Here is a 19,172-nt window from a genome sequence, read left to right as displayed (position 1 = left end):
GGCCAACACCATGCTTGACTCTTGGGGTAAGGTTATTTTGGTGGTAAGCATTGTTGGGTTTTGCCAAACATAGTGGTTTTGATTGTGACCAAGCAGGTCAATTTTGGACTAATCTGTCCATAGAATGGATTTCCTAAAGCATCCAGTTTATCGATGTGGTCTCAGGCAAAGTTAAGATGGGAAATTTGGTTGAATTATTGACAGTAGGGGCTTCTTCCTAGCAACCCTAACTTGAATGCCAATATGATCCTGTGTTCTTATTGTTGAAGCATGCACTATAACTTGAGATGATTCAGGAAGGGATGTCTGCAAATCTCCAGATGTTATGTTTTGGTTGGCATTTAGCTGATATAACTTTTCTTGTGGCTCTTTCTGATATTTTGGAAGGAAGTCCACTTCTAGGTCGAGTTGCTGTCATGTTAAATGCTCTCCATTTGTAAATAATTTGCCTCACATTGGACTGATGGAGCTGTAATATTTTTGAGAGGTTTATATATGCTTCCCTAGACTAATCTGATCTCACTACCCTCTTCCTGATATCTGAGATCTACTTTCCTCTCGGCATGGTTTGTCTTTTATTCACATGTATGGGTAATGCCAAGTTTCTTGTCTGTATTCATCAGAGTGTGTCACCATTTGAAGATCCTTTGATTGGTTCATTTTGTACCCAATTATATGCCCTCCTGATTCTATTTACCTACCTTATATAATGAATGCAACTTAATTTTGCACCTTCACTAATTTCTTTTCAATGTTATTGTTCTACACACATGATTTTCACTAAATCAACACATGGAATTGCTAGCTGTAAACTGTTATATATATTTTTTCTGTCAGATAAACAAAAGAATGGTTCTGATTTTAATAATCTATAATTTCACAAGGGGTTCAAACAGGGGTTCAAACACTGTAAATACATCAATAAGCAGTGGGAAGCCTAAATTGTTGAATTTTCTGTATGGTAATTTTTAAGCATTTTAGTGGTTAATTTTAAAGTGGTGGGTGACTGTGTGACAGAGCAAATACAAATCATGAATGTCAGGCTGTAATGTTATAATTATTTTTTTAATTGAATGTAGACCTGCTATGAACACCACAAAGGCTCATGTTGACTACATAATTTCAATGGAATGCGGTAGAATTTGCTCCACTGTTGGATTATGCACTTTTGTAGGCCTAAATTATTCTCAAATAGCCACAATAGCTTATTGGCTTATTATTCACTGTAATTGCGTGCTGAAAGTTGAATAGAATATTCACAACTTATATTTCCGCTCAGAAGAACAGTTAGTTTCTCAGTAAGCCCAACCATTAGAGGGAACATTGGTGATGATTCATCTTTCACGCTATTTTCCACATCCGTCCTGGAGAAACCCAAAGGATGCCTTGTGCCTTGAATTTCCTGCTGAGCATTTATTGCAAACTGAAGCATGTTCTCCTGCAGTATTTCCTCCAATCTTCCTAAAATGTTAACAAGATGCTCAATACCTCCAATCATGTTGCTGCCATATTTCACTGTGGGGATGGGCAGTGTTAGGTTCGCTGCACACATACAGCTTTAAGTTCTGGCCAAAAAGCTCTGTTGGTCTTATCTGTCCATACTACTTTTTGAGTAACAGCTTCTTTCTTGCAACGGTCTCATACAGGCCAGTGTTATGCACAGCATTTGTTATGGTTGGCTGATTCCACTAAACTCAGTAGCAACATCAAGTGATTCTTGGTCGATACAGCTTCTCTAACAATTCCCTTATTGTTTGAGCTCTGATTTTTAAAGGGATAGCCTTTACTTGGCAATGTCTGGGTGGTTTCATGCAAGTGTAATTTCCTGCATATTGATCCACTGTGTTCACTGGGATATCCAAACTCTCTGACATTATTATAACATCCAAACACTTGATTATTATAATCTATACCTTTGTTTTACTTCATCTCTAACACCTGTAGAATGTTATTTTCTTCATTTTCCTCAGATTCACAGTCTGTGTCACATTTCACCGAGAGGCAGCACACAAACGCAGAGTAACAATAACAGATTTTATTTAAAAAACGTACTATCACCTCAGCTACTGTGTAAACAATGAATGTTGTCAATTTATATTTCTCATATCACCTTTTGTTTGCCTTAAGTCCTTAGAGTCAAGCATCAAATTGAATAATAAAAACACTGGTGCAGACATACACAAAAAACAAGCAAATTGAAACGCTAACTTGCACTAAACAGAGATTTCCCAGATCTAAGTGGATTTGAATTTTACAAGTAAAGTTACTGGGGCTTGCTTTATTGCTTTCAAACTAAGTATAGATTTGCTATTTGGTATAGCAAATATGAACAATCTTATTTTTTTTAAGTATGAAAAGTCTGAAGGCTTAAATCTATAAATAGCTAAACCTTGTTGCTATGGTTACTCCAGTTAGTGTACCTTTTTGTATTTTTCAGATATGAATAGCTAAGAAATATAGCTACATTTAAGTATAGACAGCTCAAAAGTTCAAAACATTTTAGAGTATCTTGAGTTTTTTTAATATTTTAATATTTCTATAAGTTGAATATCTGAGAGGTATGGCTACATTCATGTAAATCAACTGGCTTGGAAAGTACATTCCTTTGGAACTGTTTTTGAAAAGTAGGGAAACAATCCTGTTGCTATGGTTATTCGTGTTGCAGTATCTCGTGTTCAGTGGATAGAAGGGAAATATGTAATTTGAAATGGAGTACTTCACAAATGTTGTTATTGTCTGTGTGTTGACACTTATTAGATTCTCCTATGATATTCCCGTCATAAACATTGCGCAATTTCCCTTGTAGAGACTAGATGGCCAAAATGATAAACTGGTGATCAAAAGAAAATAGAAAAAGTATGTTCTCCCTGTGGAAAGTGGTCTTTTTAAATATTTGGTAATTTGGATATACAGTGTTCACTTGATCACTATCAGATAAATGTCACCTAATTTAACAAATGACACTTAAAGGATATAATTTGCAATTATTTAATAATCAAAATCAATGGAAATACATTATAGTGTGGAAAAAGTAAGTACACCCCTACCTTCAATATCTGGGGCCGTATTCACAAAACATTTCATTTTACCACTAGGAGAACTCCCAGTAATTGGACAGTTGACTCAAAAGCTGTTTCATGGACAGGTGTGGGCTATTCTTTCATTATTTCTTCATCAATTAAGCAGGTAAAAGGTCTGGAGTTGATTCCAGGTGGCATTCACGTTTAGAAGCTGTTGCGGTGAACCCACAATATACGGTCAACATTAGGAATGGCCAAATCAAGAGTTTTGGTACATTCTGAGAAAAAAAGAACGCATTGGTAAGTTCTGCAACACAAAAAGGCCTGGACGTCCACGGAAGACAATAGTGGTGGTTGATTGAAGGATTCATTCCATGGTAAAGAAAACCCGCTTCACAACATCCAGCTAGGTGAAGAACACTCTCCAGGAGGTAGGCACATGGCTATCCAAGTCTACTATTAAGAAAGTTCTTCACGACAGCTAATACAGAGGGTTCATCAAGAATAGAAAGGCCAGCCCAGTTCTGGAAAAGCATTCTTTGGACAGATGAAACTAAGATCAACCTTTGCCAGAATGATGGGGGAAAATAATGGCTTTGAACGGCTCATGATCTGAAGCATACCACATCATCGGTAAGACACGGTGGAGGCAGCGTGATCGCATTGGCATGCATGGCACGCCTCTCACAGTTGAAGTGCACGTATGACAAAAATTACAGACCTCTACATTCTTTGTAAGTAGGAAAACCTGCAAAATCGGCAGTGTATCAAATACTTGTTCTCCCCACTGTAAGCAAAACCAGAAAACCACATTTCTTGAGTTTACTACAGAGGTATAGTCACGTTTGGAAATTTTTCACTACTGGGTTCGCTTGTCTGGACCAAGTGAGGTCATCTTTGAAGAACACCCCGAGAAACTTTAATTCGAAAACTTTCTCCACTTCCGCTCCACCGATGTATATGTTGCCTTTTTCCAGGTGGAAGAGGGTGGAGTGTGTCATCAGAGCAATGGCATTTTCTGTAGATCTATTGGGGCGGTATGCAAATTGAAAGGGGTTCAAGGAGTCAGTAAGTGCGGAGCAGATGTGAGTTCTGACGAGCCGCTCGAAGCACTTCATGAAGGTGGAGGTCAGTGCTACAGGGCGGTAGTCGTTCAAGCAGGTGATGGAAGGTTTCTTCAGTATAGGGACGATGGTGGTCTGTTTGAAGGAAGAGGGGACTACAGACAGGGAAAGGTTGAATATGGAGGTGAAAACCTCTGCTAGCTGGTCATCACACCCCCTGAGGACATGGCCTGGAATGCCACCTGGCCCTGGTGATGTCTGAGGGTTCACTTTTCTAAAAACTCTCTGCACATTCTTAGGGACAGAATATACACTCACCTAGAGGATTATTAGGAACACCTGTTCAATTTCTCATTAATGCAATTATCTAATCAACCGATCACATGGCAATTGCTTCAATGCATTTAGGGGTATGGTCCTGGTCAAGACAATCTCCTGAACTCCAAACTGAATGTCAGAATGGGAAAGAAAGGTGATTTAAGCAATTTTGAGTGTGGCATGGTTGTTGGTGCCAGATGGGCCGGTCTGAGTATTTCACAATCTGCTCAGTTACTGGGATTTTCACACACAACCATTTCTAGGGTTTACAAAGAATGGTGTGAAAAGGGAAAAACATCCAGTATGTGGCAGTCCTGTGGGCGAAAATGCCTTGTTGATACTAGAGGTCAGAGGAGAATGAGCCGACTGATTCAAGCTGATAGAAGAGCAACTTTGACGGAAATAACCACTCGTTACAACCGAGGTATGCAGCAAATCATTTGTGAAGCCACAACACGCACAACCTTGAGGCGGATGGGCTACAACAGCAGAAGACCCAAACGGGTACCACTCATCTCCACTACAAATAGAAAAAGAGGCTACAATTTGCACGAGCTCACCAAAATTGGACAGTTGAAGACTGGAAGAATGTTGCCTGGTCGGATGAGTCTCGATTTCTGTTGAGACATTCAGATGGTAGAGTCAGAATTTGGCGTAAACAGAATGAGAACATGGATCCATCATGCCTTGTTACCACAGTGCAGGCTGGTGGTGGTGTAATGGTGTGGTGGATGTTTTCTTGGCACACTTTAGGCCCTTTAGTGCCAATTGGGCATCGTTTAAATGCCACGGCCTACCTGAGCATTGTTTCTGACCATGTCCATCCCTTTATGACCACCATGTACCCATCCTCTGATGGCTACTTCCAGCAGGATAATGCACCATGTCACAAAGCTCGGTTTCTTGAACATGACAATGAGTTCACTGTACTGAAATGGCCCCCACAGTCACCAAATCTCAACCCAATAGAGCATCTTTGGGATGTGGTGGAACGGGAGCTTCGTGCCCTGGATGTGCATCCCACAAATCTCCGTCAACTGCAAGATGCTATCCTATCAATATGGGCCAACATTTCTAAAGAATGCTTTCAGCACCTTGTTGAATCAATGCCACGTAGAATTAAGGCAGTTCTGAAGGCGAAAGGGGGTCAAACACAGTATTAGTATGGTGTTCCTAATAATCCTTTAGGTGAGTGTAGTCGTCCTGGTCCTCAGCAAGCCTCACTGAAGGAATGGTGTTGGTCACCTCAAACCGTGCAGAGAAGGTGTTGAGCTCATCAGGGAGCGAGATCATCGGGATGGGCAATTTCTAAATTTTAGCTATTTCTCCCTTTGTATTCTGTGATATGTCGCAGTCGTCCCTACATGCATCTGGGGTCAGAGGTGTGGTAGTTAGACTCCAACTTATCCCTGTACTCTCTTTTTCCATCCCTGACAAGATACTGGGCAATCAACCTGGCTCATGGATGGGTATTCCAGCATGAAAATGACCCAAAACACACGGCCAAGGCAACAAAGGAGTGGCAAAAGAAGAAGCACATTAAGGTCCTGGAGTGGCCTAGCCCATCTCCAGACCTTTATCCCATGGAAAATCTGTGGAGGGAGCTGAAGGTTTGAGTTGCCAAACGTCATCCTCAAAACCTGAAGATCTGCAAAGAGGAGTGGGACAAAATCCCTCCTGAGATGTGTGCAAACCTGGTGGCCAACTACAAGAAATGTTTGACCTCTGTTTTTGCCAACAAGGGTTTTGCCTTCAATTTTCATTTTAATTTTACTCATTAAAATGAAAATCTATTTGATTTTCTGGATTTTTATTTTTGTTATTCTCTCTCTCACTGTTCAAATAAACCTACCATTAAAATTATAGACAGATCATTTCTTTGTCAGTGGGCAAACGTACAAAATCAGCAGGGAATCAAATAGTATTTTCCCTCACTGTACATAGTTTATCTGCACTGCATAGCTGTATTTTCCCTGTAATCAGGTAGCATTGAGTTGTCACAATCTTGATCTCCTGTGTTATTTGGTTGTTTCTGTTTGTGTGGAAACTGACTGCATCCCGGACTAGCTCTACTATGATTATAATACCCTCGTAATTAAGTAGATACTTTTTACAAAGCTCAGTATCAGTAAATGTTTATAAAATGTTAACTTAGGAGTTCTTTTGACTACCCCTAACCGTTCACAGATTTAGGAGCCGGTAAAATTCTTTGTGAAATACTCTTAGACCAAAAATGTAAGAGTCCTAAAATTAGGACTGACACGCCCATTGTTTTTAAGAGTTTCTCCTTAATCAACAAGTTGGGAGCTACTTTCAGCCTTAAGATGTTTTGTGAATACGGCCCCGGAGCTTAGCCATTCAATAACCCTCCATTATTTTGCCATTCTTTTGTTGTTTTGCTTCTGTGTTTTGGATGATTGTCCTGTTGCAAGATCCATGTTCAGTTCAAATTCTGCTTTTTGACAGATTGGCGTCACATTCTCATTGGGAATTGTAAGGTATAATATGGAATTAATGGTAGACTTAATGATGGCAAGTTTCATTTCCGCTAAATATTACGTCTAGAATTGCATCCAAACAACCCCACTTTTGACTCATCTTTCCAAAGCACATTTTTCCAGTATTTTTGGTCTTTACCCAGGGGATGTCAGGGAAATGTCAGTCATGTCTTAAAATTGTTTTTGAGAGCATAGGGTTCCTCTGTCCTGACCTCCCATGGAGGCCAAATTTGAACAGACCTTTTCTGACAGTTGACTCATGCACTTCCACATTGATTTTGGCACAAGATGCCTGTAGATTCCTGGGTGTAACCATTGATGCATGCATGTATTGTTTACATTAGATTTTTTTTCACCAATTATTTATTGTAATTTTTATATTTTTCACAAGTATTGATAATTTCAACACATTTATCCCATTCAAAAAATGCAATAACATTTAAATTAAATTCACAAATTGTGATAGCGAGATGAATGGGGTGAGACCAATGGAATGAGATAGCAAGAAAAATAAAAAAATTGAAATAATTAGGTTGTTGATTGGTCTTTAAAATGTTAAAGGTACTGAATACAATTTCACAATTTGTTGCTATTTACAATGCACTACTTTTGACAAGGCATAAGGAATGTGCGTTATCTCACCTGGGCATACAGCAATGTTGCAAAACTTGGTCTGTTTTTCGGGTCCCTTACAGGGGTCTCCCCCAAACTGGGGCGGCTTGCAGCTGCGCGTTCGGTCCCGGTAACCACGGCCACAGGTTGATGAGCACAAACTCCATGGTTGCCAGTCATCCCAAGCCCCATTCACTGCAATCAGAGCAGCTAGGGTATGATTTATAGAGAGAAACACACAGACCTCCACCACAAGAACAAACAAAAACAGCAAAATACATCAACATCAAATACTCTGCAAACCAGTCAGTGATAATGCCATCACAATAACGGGGCCCTATTAGTGCCTACATGTTTGTCCTGCGTAGGCTGGACTAAAATTAGTTCAGTGTTTTAATGTATTTGTAGTTTCATATGGAAGTTGTGGTCTCTATGGTTAAAGAAGGCAAATGGACGACCAGGAAGTTGAGCACCCGAATATCCTGCTGTACTGATGTTAAACCCCATGTTCATATCCCTTGGGCAGTCAAGGGCTTCTAAAACTACATAGGGCTGCATTCCTCCGGGTTATACAGTTGGGGAGAAAGGTTGTAAATCATCAAGGAGAGCGAAGGGGGCTTGTACGTTTTAGCAAGGCCAGGTGAGGGGAAGCTGGGAGGTAGGGAGACCTGGGGCCAGTGGGAGGGTGTTTAGCTTACCTGGACAGACAGCAGAGTTGTTGCAGGGCCTCTGCTCTCGAAGCGGACCGCTGCACTGGGTGCTGTGGGAAGAGGAGACACAGACACGCGTGCGGCTCTGCCAACCCTCCCCACATGTGGTTGAACATACGCTCCACGATGACCACTCCTCCCCTGATGTAGCCTGGTCGACTGATGGGGGAGGCAAGGAGGGGAGGGGTAAGGAAAAAGAGGTTCCAGGTTTGAAGGTGGATAGGGAAGGAGAGGGTCAAAACTAATTATCATGCAGGAACAGCCACTTGTTGGATAAAAGAGGAGAGAGCGTGGTATGAGGCAAGAGTGTGCACAACCAGGGTCTATTCCATTTCCTCAACATTGACTTGACATATGGGGGAAGGCAATGTCAGTGTCAAGTAATTTCCCCAGATGCCATGACCTCCCAACATATTCAGAGACATGGCCATTCAGTCAAACCCAGTTTAGTCAATGGGAAAAGCTGGACAGTCATGGCTGTCCAATGCAAAAGGAGTGAAGGAGAACTGAACGGAGGAGGGACCACATTTTTCTTAATTGAGCCATCATACACAGAGAGTGAGGAAATCAATTTTTCAAGACAATCTCCAGTATACCAGCAACATACCTTTCCTCTCCATACATAAAACAACAGTATATTCAGGGTCCATGTTGAAAGTTGTGCCACGTGTGACACACAAGAAAGAGTTTTTGATAGATGTACAATCTCTGAAGGAACCTTGGTGCAGTCTATACTGGTAGAAGTCAGTCATTTGTGGTCTGTGGTAGTCTATTCTGTACAGTTAGACCTGTGACCCAAGCGGCTGTTAGTGACTGATGCATTGGTTCCCTCTTTGTCCTGTTGTCTTACCTGTCTGTGTGGCCTGCTGTCCTCCGCCACCGCCCCGTATCTTTTCTATCTCTCCACCATCACGCTTGCGACTGTCCACGGAGCGAAGTGATTGGCTGCGAGAGAGATGACGGGCTTGGCCTGGAGGGGTAGGGCAAGGCCAGGGGTTATGGATTAGAATCTTAATCACCAATATCAATTTTTGGGACACAATTATGACGTGATTGGTCACCCAGCAGAGCATCTATCAAACATGGGAATTTTGTTAGTGAAAACCAGGATATGTGTGTTATTGGCTTTAAAACATTTTTTGTCAAGCGTTATTTATTTTTTGAAGAAGTTGGAAATTGTGGATCACAGCAAAAAAGCAATTTTATTCTGTCATTGTAGTGTGGGGAATTCATCTATTGTTCTTTAAAAATAGTGTTTCAGAATTTCACAATTGTGTACTTGTCCTTGAAGAACAGTTGAGTCCTTATATAATAGCATCAATCAAATTCCCCTTTCCAACATGCACTCCTTACATCACAATATTAATTTGTTGGACAAAAGTGAGAGAACAAAAGACAATAGAAAAATAAGATAAGATGGAGCAAATAGTAAAAAATAAAAACAGACATACTGTGCAGTTCATATGTATTTGGACAGTGACACGTTTTGGCGTTTTGACTACTTCAGCACACTGCATTTGAAATGAAACAGTGACTAACCTCTTGTTTACAATGGAAGTTTGAAGTGACTCGTCTGATTTTTGAACAACATTAAACACAATAATTTTTTTGCTGAACAAGCAAAAATCTGTCAAGGCACGTTTCAAACCACATTTATATGTGGTAATACAGTACATGGGATACAAATCCGATATCTGACTATGTGACTTGTGTCTGAGCAGTCACATCCGATTGATTTGGCCCCAAGTGCTTTTTCTGTCACCACCTGTAAGACCTGTCTTCCGAAGTCATTGCTATTACACACACAGGACAGTTTGTAGAGTCTTGTTACTATGACAACTGCAATTGAACACCCCCATGGGGAATATGAGAATAGCAATGTAATTGGCACAATACAAATCTGATTTGACTAGGTGAATATTCATCTAATCTTTCATGATTTATTACAGCAGACCCACTAAAGTTTCATTTTGATATATTTACTTGATTTTGCTGCTTAACATTAAGAAATGTTCCTTTTTAGGTTGAGAAGAAGTGACTGCTAATGCCTACCTGCAATATTTGTATCAGCTGATAGAATAGCTATCATAAAGAAAGCAGTGGATGTTGTAAAAGTAGTTTTTAGTTGTAATGTAGTGAATTGATGATTAGGACACTAACATATATTCGGTTTGACAAGCATCATATGCAAATTTTTACTGAAATACAGATACTGTTACAGGGGGAGTCGCGAGTGGGCCCAAGCGCACGACAGTAGACACAATCAGAGAAACAAAAAGGGTGTTTTAATGGTGGTTGGGATGGAAGGGTTGGGGCAGGTAGGTAGGTAGGTAGGTAGGTAGGGCGTGGCAGACAGGACAGCGGGTAGGCAGAGCAGGTGGCTGACATGTGGGCAGGTGGAGGTGTTTGGATGTTGGGTAAGGTGGATCTTGGTAACGGGGAATAAACAGGGTTAATTGGAAGGAACAACTAAACTGGGTGCTCAAACTATGGTTTGGAGCGTCCGGGAACGTTACTACCTAATAATGAATAACAACGATCTAGCGCCGGACAGAGGGAAACGAGGGTATATATAAGCGGGCTTATGAGGTAATGAACAGCAGGTTCGGAGACTTGAGGGGCAGTGGGTGAAAGCCCCACATACATGGACAGACAGGAGAGAGAGAAAGCCTGGCCCGGACTATGAGGAGGTGGATGCAGAGGGCGTGACAGATACAGAATAGGGTAATTTTGATAGGAGGCAATGAGCAGATTCATAACCTTCCTGTGTAACCCTGGTTTAATGAGAGGCATAACAGAGAACACCCCTCTTTACTTTATTTTGTTACTTGATGTGTCATTATTTTATTACAACCCCATTTCCAAAGAAGTTGGGATGCTGGATTAAATGGAAATGAAAACAGAATGCAAATATGTGGAAATCCTTGAATCCCTATATTCAATAGAAAATAGTACAAAGACAACATATCAAATGTTGAAACAGAAAATTTTTATTGTTCCTTGAAAAATATATGCCCACTTTTTTGATTTGTTGCCAGCAACACATTTCAAAAAAGCTGGGACAGAGGCAACAAAAGACTGGAAAAGATGTGTTATACAAAAAAAGGACCTGGTGGAAGATCTCACAACAAATTAGGTTAATTGGCAACAGGTCAGTAACACGATTGGCTATGAAAAAAAAAACATCTCAGAGAGGATGAGTCTTTCAGAAGTAAAGATGGGGAGGGGTTCACCACTCTGTGAAAGAAAAACAATTTAAGAATAACCTTTTTTTGAGTTTGGGGATCTCTATCATCTATAGTACATAATATCATTAAAAGATTCAGAGAATCCAGAGAAATCAATGTACGCAAGGGACAAGGCCGAAAATATTGGATGGCTGTGCTCTTTGATGGGCCTGTAGCGGAAATGGTTCTGTGGCGGAAATTACTGCATGGGCTCAGGAACATTTATGAAAACCATTGTCTGTTAACACAGTTTGTTTTTGAATCCACAAATTCAAGTTAAAACTCTACCATTTAAAGAAGCCGTATAAACACTGATGCATTCTCTGGGCCCAAGCTCATTTTAGATGGACTGAGGCGAAGTGGAAAAATGTCTTGGGATCTGACAAATTAAAATGTGAAAATCTTTTGGGGAATCATGGCTGTGTCCTCCGGGCTGAAAAGGAAAGGGACCATCCAGCTTGTTATCAGTGCACAGTTCAAAAGCCAGAATCCGTGATGGTATGGTGGTGCATTAGTTTACATGGCATGGGTGACTTGCACATCTGTGAAGGCACCATTAATGCTGAAGAATATATACAGTTTTTGGAGAAACACCGTTAATTCAGAAAATAATTGGACACTGACACGTTTTGTCATTTGGGCTATTTACCAAAATATATTAATGTTAAAGTTAAATAATAAATATAGGCGTAAAGTGCAGTCTCAGCTTTAATTTTAGGGTATTCACATCCAAATTGGAGGAAGGGTTTAGGAATTACAGCTCCCTCTTTTTCAAGGGACCAAAAGTAATTTGACAATTGACTCAAAAGCTGTTTCATGAACAGGTGTGGGCAATTCCTTCATTATCTCTTCATCAATTAAGCAAGTAAATGGGCTGGAGTTGATTCCAGGTGTGGCATTCGCATTTGGAAGCTGTTGCTGTGAACCCATAACATGCAGTCCAAGTTTATGAAAACAGGCCACAGGAGCAGTGAAACAGGCCATACCTCGGCTGCAAAAAGAATAATGCACTGGTGAGCTCCGGCCCTTACTGTATGCTGCCATCCAGACAATGTCTTTCTGGGAAGGCCTTGCTTATTTCAGCAAGATAATGCCAAACCACATTCTGCAGGTATTACAGGATGGCTCCGTAGTAAAAGAATCTGGGTGCTAAACTGACCTGCCTGCAGTCCAGACCTGTCACCCATGAAAACATTTGGAGCATATGAAACAAAAAATACAACAAAGGAGACCCCAAACTGTTGAGCCGCTGAAATCCTATATCAAGCATGAATGGGAAAACATTTCATTTAAAAAAATACTGGAATTGGTCTCCGCTCTGAAACGCTTATTGAGTGTTGTTAAAAGAAGAGGAGAAGCAACACATTAATAAACATGCCCCTGTCTCAACTTTTTTAAATCGCGTTGCTGGCATCAAATTCAAAATGGGCATGTATTTCCAAAAACAACAACATTTCTCTGGTTCACCATTTGATATGTTATCTTTGTACTATTTTCAATTAAATATAGGGATTAAATTATTTGCACATCATTGCATTCTGTTTTTATATGCATTTTACACAGCATCCCACATTTAATGGAAACGGGGTTGTACACTGATATTGATTTATTTACTCACTTTGTATGTAAATTGCAAATTCACACATTATTTAAAGCAGAAATATGCAGGTGTAGATGAATATGTTACTCAAGCAATTTGGGGTCAATATAGAGGTCCTAAGGTTCAATGTGCAGATGTTGCATCATGTAGAACAAGTTTGAGACATGTCTTTTCATCTGACATAACAGGTTTATAGTTAGGAATTCCATATGTTCTTTTAGAGGAAATCATGCATGTTGTAGAAGAACACAATTAAATAGGGATTAATGCAGGTGCAGAGAAGTTAAGCCTGAGTTGCATTGGTTAAATTAAGTAGGTAAGTAGAATCAGGTGGGTAAATATTTGGGTACCAAATGGACCAATCAAGAGAGGGATTTTTTGGAAAAAGTTTGAACGGATTCTGCTTAGAGATGAGAAACCGGGTAACTTAGGTGTTATACCATACAGGTGAATGCAAAACACACCAATGCCGAGATGAAAGGATATCTCATAGGACAATCAGGAAGAGGGTACTGAGAGATTACGGGCATGAAAAGTAATTGAATTAAGCTTGACACAATGCATGACAATACTGACTGACCTGGTCAGTGAAGGACACTACTGTAGGTAGGAAATGTAATGCCCCATTACTAATGGGTCTCACACACTCTTTCCATACCACCTGCTAGGAACTGTGTACAGTTAAGTACGGAAATAATTGGACACTGACAAAAGTTTTATTATTTTGTCTGTTTATCCAAAATATATTCAAGTTACAGTTAAATGATGAGCTTATGATTCCAGGTGTGGCATTCGCATTTGGAAGCTGTTGCTGTGAACCCACAACATGCGGTCAAAGGAGCTGTCAGTTCAAGTGAAACAGGCCATCCTTCAGCTGCAAAATAAATTCCATCAGAGATAGCAGGAACATTAGGACTGGCGAAATCAACAGTTTGGTACATTCTGAGAAAAAAAAAGAACACACTGGGGAGTTCTGCAACAAAAAAAGGCCTGGATGTCCACAGAAGACAACAGTGGTGTATAAAGAAAAACCCTTCACAACATCCTGTCAAGTGAAGAACAATCTCCAGGAGGTATGCATGTCATTATCCAAGTCTACCATGAAGAGAACACTTCACAAGAGCAAATACAGGGGGTTCACCACAAGGTGCAAACCATTCATACAGTGGGGAGAACAAGTATTTGATACACTGTTGATTTTGCAGGTTCTCCTAGTTACAAAGCATGTAGAGGTCTGTAATTTTTATCATAGGTACACTCCAACTGTGAGAGACAGAAAATCAAAAATCCAGAAAATCACATTGTATGATTTTTAAATAATCAATTTGCATTTTATTGCATGACATAAGTATTTGATCACCTACCAACCAGTAAGAATTCCGTCTCTCACAGACCTGTTAGTTTTTCTTTAAGAAGCCCTCCTGTTCTCCACTCATTACCTGTATTAACTGCACTTGTTTGAACTTGTTACCTGTATAAAAGACACCTGTCCACACACTCAATCAAACAGACTCCAACCTCTCCATAATGGCCAAGACCAGAGAGCTGTGTAAGGAGATCAGGGATAAAATTGTAGACCTGCACAAGGCTGGGATGGGCTACAGGACAATAGGCAAGCAGCTTGGTGAGAAGGCAACAACTGTTATTATTATAAAATGGAAGAAGTTCAAGATGACGGTCGGTCAATCAATCAAATGTATTTATAAAGCCATTTTTACAACAGCAGTTGTCACAAAGTGCTTTACAGAGACACCCGGCCTTAAACCCCAAGGAGCAAACAACAGTAGTGTTGGATTTCAGTGGCTAGGAAAAACTCCCTAAGAAGGCCAAATTTTAGGAAGAAACCTAGAGAGGACCCAGGCTCAGAGGGGTGACCAGTCCTCTTCTGGCTGTGCCGGGTGAGATATTAAGAGTCCAATTCGAATAATAAATACATTTCTCTGGGCTAAATCCAGAGTCTATTTGATTCTAGACTAGGTCAAAAGTATGACCAGATGGACAGGGACAGCAACGGGCCCCCCAAACCAGGTACTTCGCAGGTGTGGACCAGGACCTCATCTCCTCCTAAAATGTAAAACTGGAGGAGACTGAGAAAAGTTAGAAGTGCATTCCTCATATCCCCCAGCACAATAATATAGCAGCGTAACACCTTGGAACTGAGACGGGGGGGTCCGGCGACACTGTGGCCCTACCCGGGGGAGGCCCCGGACAGGGCCCAACAGGCAGGAAATCAATCCACCCACATTGCCAGGCATCAACCAAAGGGACACCCACCAACCGCAACCCCCCTGAATGAGGGCTGAGTATTGCCAGCAGCGTACAGCCCAATTGCACAAGTGTGCAACAGAGAGTCAACAACAAGCCAGTGACTCTTCCCCTGAATGGCATTGGAGGGAGGGCATCCCAGTGGCGACGAGAGCCCACCTGGCAAGACAGCAAGGGTGGACAGTAGCAAGCCTACTGGTCACCTTCACGCCCCTGGGCCAGGCTACACCTAATTATAAACCTGTTGTCATCAGCATAACAGTGAAAGTTTACATTGTGATTTCAGATTACGTTGCCCAGAGGGAGCATATATAGTGAGAACAATAATGGGCCCAGAACCGAGCCTTGAGGAACACCAAAGCATACCTTTGACTTGTCAGAGGATATGCCATCCACACTAACAAACTGATATCTTTCAGATAAATCAGATTTAAACCAGGCTAGAACATGTCTATGTAGCCCAATATGGGTTTCCAGTCTCTGTAAGAGAAGGGAGGGATCAATAGTGTCAAAAGCAGCACTAAGATCAAGAAGCAACAGGACAGATGCCGAACCTTTGTCTGAGGCCATTAGAAGGTAATTTGTTACCTTCACAAGTGCAGTCTCAGTACAATGATGGGATCTGAAACCGGATTGGAGTATTTCATAAATGTGATTTGTCTCTAGGAAGGCATTCAGTTGTTGGGAAACACATTTTTCTAAGATTTTTGAGAGGAACGGGAGGTTCGATATTGGCCTATAATTGTTTAATATGTCGGGATCCAGATTTTTTTAGAAGAGTCTTAATATCTTAATTTCTTAATTTTTTGTGAGTTTGGTACACATCCGGAGGAAAGGGAGCAATTTATTATGTTCAGCATTGGCTGACCTAGCACAGGAAATAGCTCCTTAAGTAATTTTGTTGGAATCGGGTCTAGCTGAGAGTTTGTGGGTTTAGAACTCATTACAAATGTAGTAAATGTGTCAAACGATACGGTATCAAAAAATTCAAGTGTCCCCATTGACACCTGGTCAGGGAGGTTCAGGACATTTTTAGGACAACTGAGATTTTGAGGACCATAACTATTTAAGGAGGAGTCAGTTATTTGTTTTCTAATGGTGATGATATTTTCATCAAAGTAGTTCATGTATTCATTACAACTAAAGTGAAGACCCACTTGGTCTGGGGCTCCATGCAAGATCTCACCTCGTGGGGCATCAATGATCATGAGGAATGTGAGGGATCAGCCCAGAACTACATGGCAGGACCTGGTCAATGACCTGAAGAGAGCTGGGACCACAGTCTCAAAGAAAACCATTAGTAACACACTACACCATCATGGATTAAAATCCTGCAGCGCACGCAAGGTCCCCCTGCTCAAGCCAGCGCCTGTCCAGGCCCGTCTGAAGTTTGCCAATGACCATCTGGATGATCCAGTGGAGGAATGGGAGAAGGTAATGTGGTCTGATGAGACAAATATAGAGCTTTTTCGTCTAAACTCCACTCGCCGTGTTTGGAGGAAGAAGAAGGATGAGTACAACCCCAAGAACACCATCCCAACCATGAAGCATGGAGATGGAAACATCATTCTTTGGGGATGCTTTTCTGCAAAGGGGACAGGACGACTGCACCGCATTGAGGGGAGGATGAATGGGGCCATGTATCGCGAGATCTTGGCCAACCACCTCCTTCCCTCCGTAAAGCATTAAAGATGGGTCATGGCTGGGTCTTCCAGCATGACAACGACCGGAAACACACAGCCAGGGAAACTAAGGAGTGGCTCCGTAAGAAGCATCTCAAAGGCCTTGAAGTGGCCTTGCCAGTCTCCAGACCTGAACCCAATAGAAAATCTTTGGAGCGAGCTGAAAGTCCGTATTGCCCAGCGACAGCCCCGAAACCTGAATGATCTGGAGTGGTCTGTATGGAGGAGCGAGCCAAAGTCCCTGCTGCAGTGTGTGCAAACCTGGTCAACAATTACAGGAAACGTATGATCTCTGTAATTGCAAACAAATGTTTCTGTACCAAATATTAAGTTCTGCTTTTCTGATGTATCAAATACTTATGTCATGCAATAAAATGCAAATTAATTACTTAAAAACCGTACAATGTGATTTTCTGGATTTTTGTTTTAGATTCCTTCACTCACAGTTGAATAGTACCTATGATAAAAATTACAGACTTCTACATGCTTTGTAAGTGGGAAAACCTGCAAAATCAGCAGTGTATCAAATACTTGTTCTCCCCACTGTAAACCACAAGAATAGAAAGGCCAGATTATATTTTGCCAAAAAACATCTAAAAAAGCCAGCCCATTTCTAGAACAATATTCTTTGGATAGATTAAACTAAGATCAACCTGTACCAAAATAATGGGAAGAAAAAATTATTGTGAATGATTGGAACGGCTCATGATCCGAAGCATACCACATCGGTAAAACACGGTGGAGGCAACGTGATTGCATGGGCATGTATGGCTTCCAATGGCACTGGGTCACTAGTTTTTATTGATGATGTGACAAAAAGACACAAGCAGCCGGAAGAATTCTCAAGTTTATAGGGATACAGTCGTATGAAAAAGTTTGGGCATCCTTGACAATTTCCATGATTTTCATGGGTGTTTGGATCAGCAATTTCATTTTGATCTATCAATTAACTGATGGACAAAGTAATATTTCAGTAGTGAAATTAGGTTTATTGGATGAACAGAAAATGTGCAATATGCATCAAAATTTAATTAGACAGATGCATAAATTTGGCATCCCAACTGAAAAATCACATCAATATTTAGTAGAGCCTCCCTTTGCAAAAATAACAGCCTCTAGACGCTTCCTATAGCCTCTAATGAGTGTCTGGGTTCTGGATGAAGGTATTTTGGACCATTCCTCCTTACAAAACATCTGCAGTTCAGTTAGGTTTGATGGTTGCCGAGCATGGACAGCCCGCTTTAAATCATCCCACAGATTCTCAATGATATTCAGGTAGATCTGGATTTTGAGCAGTGTTTTGGGTCGTTGTCTTGTTGAAATATCCAGCCCCGGCATAACTTTGTGACTGATTCTTCAACATTATTCTCAGGAATCTGTTGATATTGAGTGGAATCCATGCAACCCTCTAACTTTAACAAGATTCCCAGTACCGGCACTGGCTACACAGCCCCACAGCATGATGGAACCTCCACCTAGTTTTACTGTGGGTAGCAAGTGTTTTTCTTGGAACGCTGTGTTCTTTTGCCACCATGCATAACGCCCCTTGTTATGACCAAATAACTAAATCTTTGTTTCATCAGTCCACGGCACCTTATTCAGAAATTAAGCTGGTCCAAATGTGCGTTTGCATACCTCAAGCGACTCTGTTTGTGGTTTGTGTGCAGAAAAGGCTTCTTCCGCATCACTCTCCCGTACAGCTTCTCCTTGTGCAAAGTGCGCTGAATTGTTGAACGATGCACAGTGAAACCATCTGCAGCAAGTTCATGTTGTAGGTCTTTGGAGGTGGTCTGTGGGCTGTTTTTGACCGTTCTCACCATCCTTCGCCTTTGCCTCTCCGATATTTTACTTGGCCTGCCACTTCTGGCCTTAACAAGAACTGTGCCTGTGGTCTTCCATTTCCTCACTATATTCCTCACAGTGGACACTGACAGCTTAAATCTCTGTGATAGCTTTTTGTAGCCTTCCCCTAAACCATAATGTTGAATAATCTTTGTTTTCAGGTCATTTGAGAGTTGTTTTGATGCCCCCATGTTGCCACTCTTCAGAGGAAAGTCAAAGAGAACAACAACTTGAAATTGGCCACCTTAAATACCTTTTCTCATGATTGGATGCACTTGTCTATGAAGTTCAAGGCTTACTGAGCTCACCAAACCAATTGTGTGTTCCAATTAAT

General features: G+C 41.1%; 1 protein-coding gene across 9 annotated transcripts in view; it reads right to left on the bottom strand.

The window, feature by feature from the left end:
* adgrb1a (adhesion G protein-coupled receptor B1a) overlaps positions 1-19,172 on the bottom strand; it is a 180,815-nt gene that overhangs the window by 64,388 nt on the left and 97,255 nt on the right. For 7 of the 9 annotated variants that reach the window (XR_002195786.2, XR_002195787.2, XM_034289044.1 and 4 more), the window contains 3 exons: positions 9,073-9,192; positions 8,211-8,381; positions 7,543-7,722 (listed from right to left, as the gene is read on the bottom strand). Coding sequence is in view for 7 of the 9 variants with exons in the window: in XM_034289044.1 (XP_034144935.1) it covers positions 7,543-7,722; positions 8,211-8,381; positions 9,073-9,192 (471 nt within the window). In the remaining 2 variants the exon portion in view is untranslated. The remainder of the gene's footprint in view (positions 1-7,542; positions 7,723-8,210; positions 8,382-9,072; positions 9,193-19,172) is intronic. The other 2 variants (XM_034289045.1, XM_034289047.1) reach the window with 1 other exon arrangement.

This window comes from Esox lucius, chromosome 20 (assembly GCF_011004845.1).
Source record: "Esox lucius isolate fEsoLuc1 chromosome 20, fEsoLuc1.pri, whole genome shotgun sequence".
Lineage (NCBI taxonomy): Eukaryota > Metazoa > Chordata > Actinopteri > Esociformes > Esocidae > Esox > Esox lucius.
The sequence above is the reverse complement of the archived record's forward strand: the minus strand, read 5'-3'. Positions and strand labels throughout refer to the sequence as shown.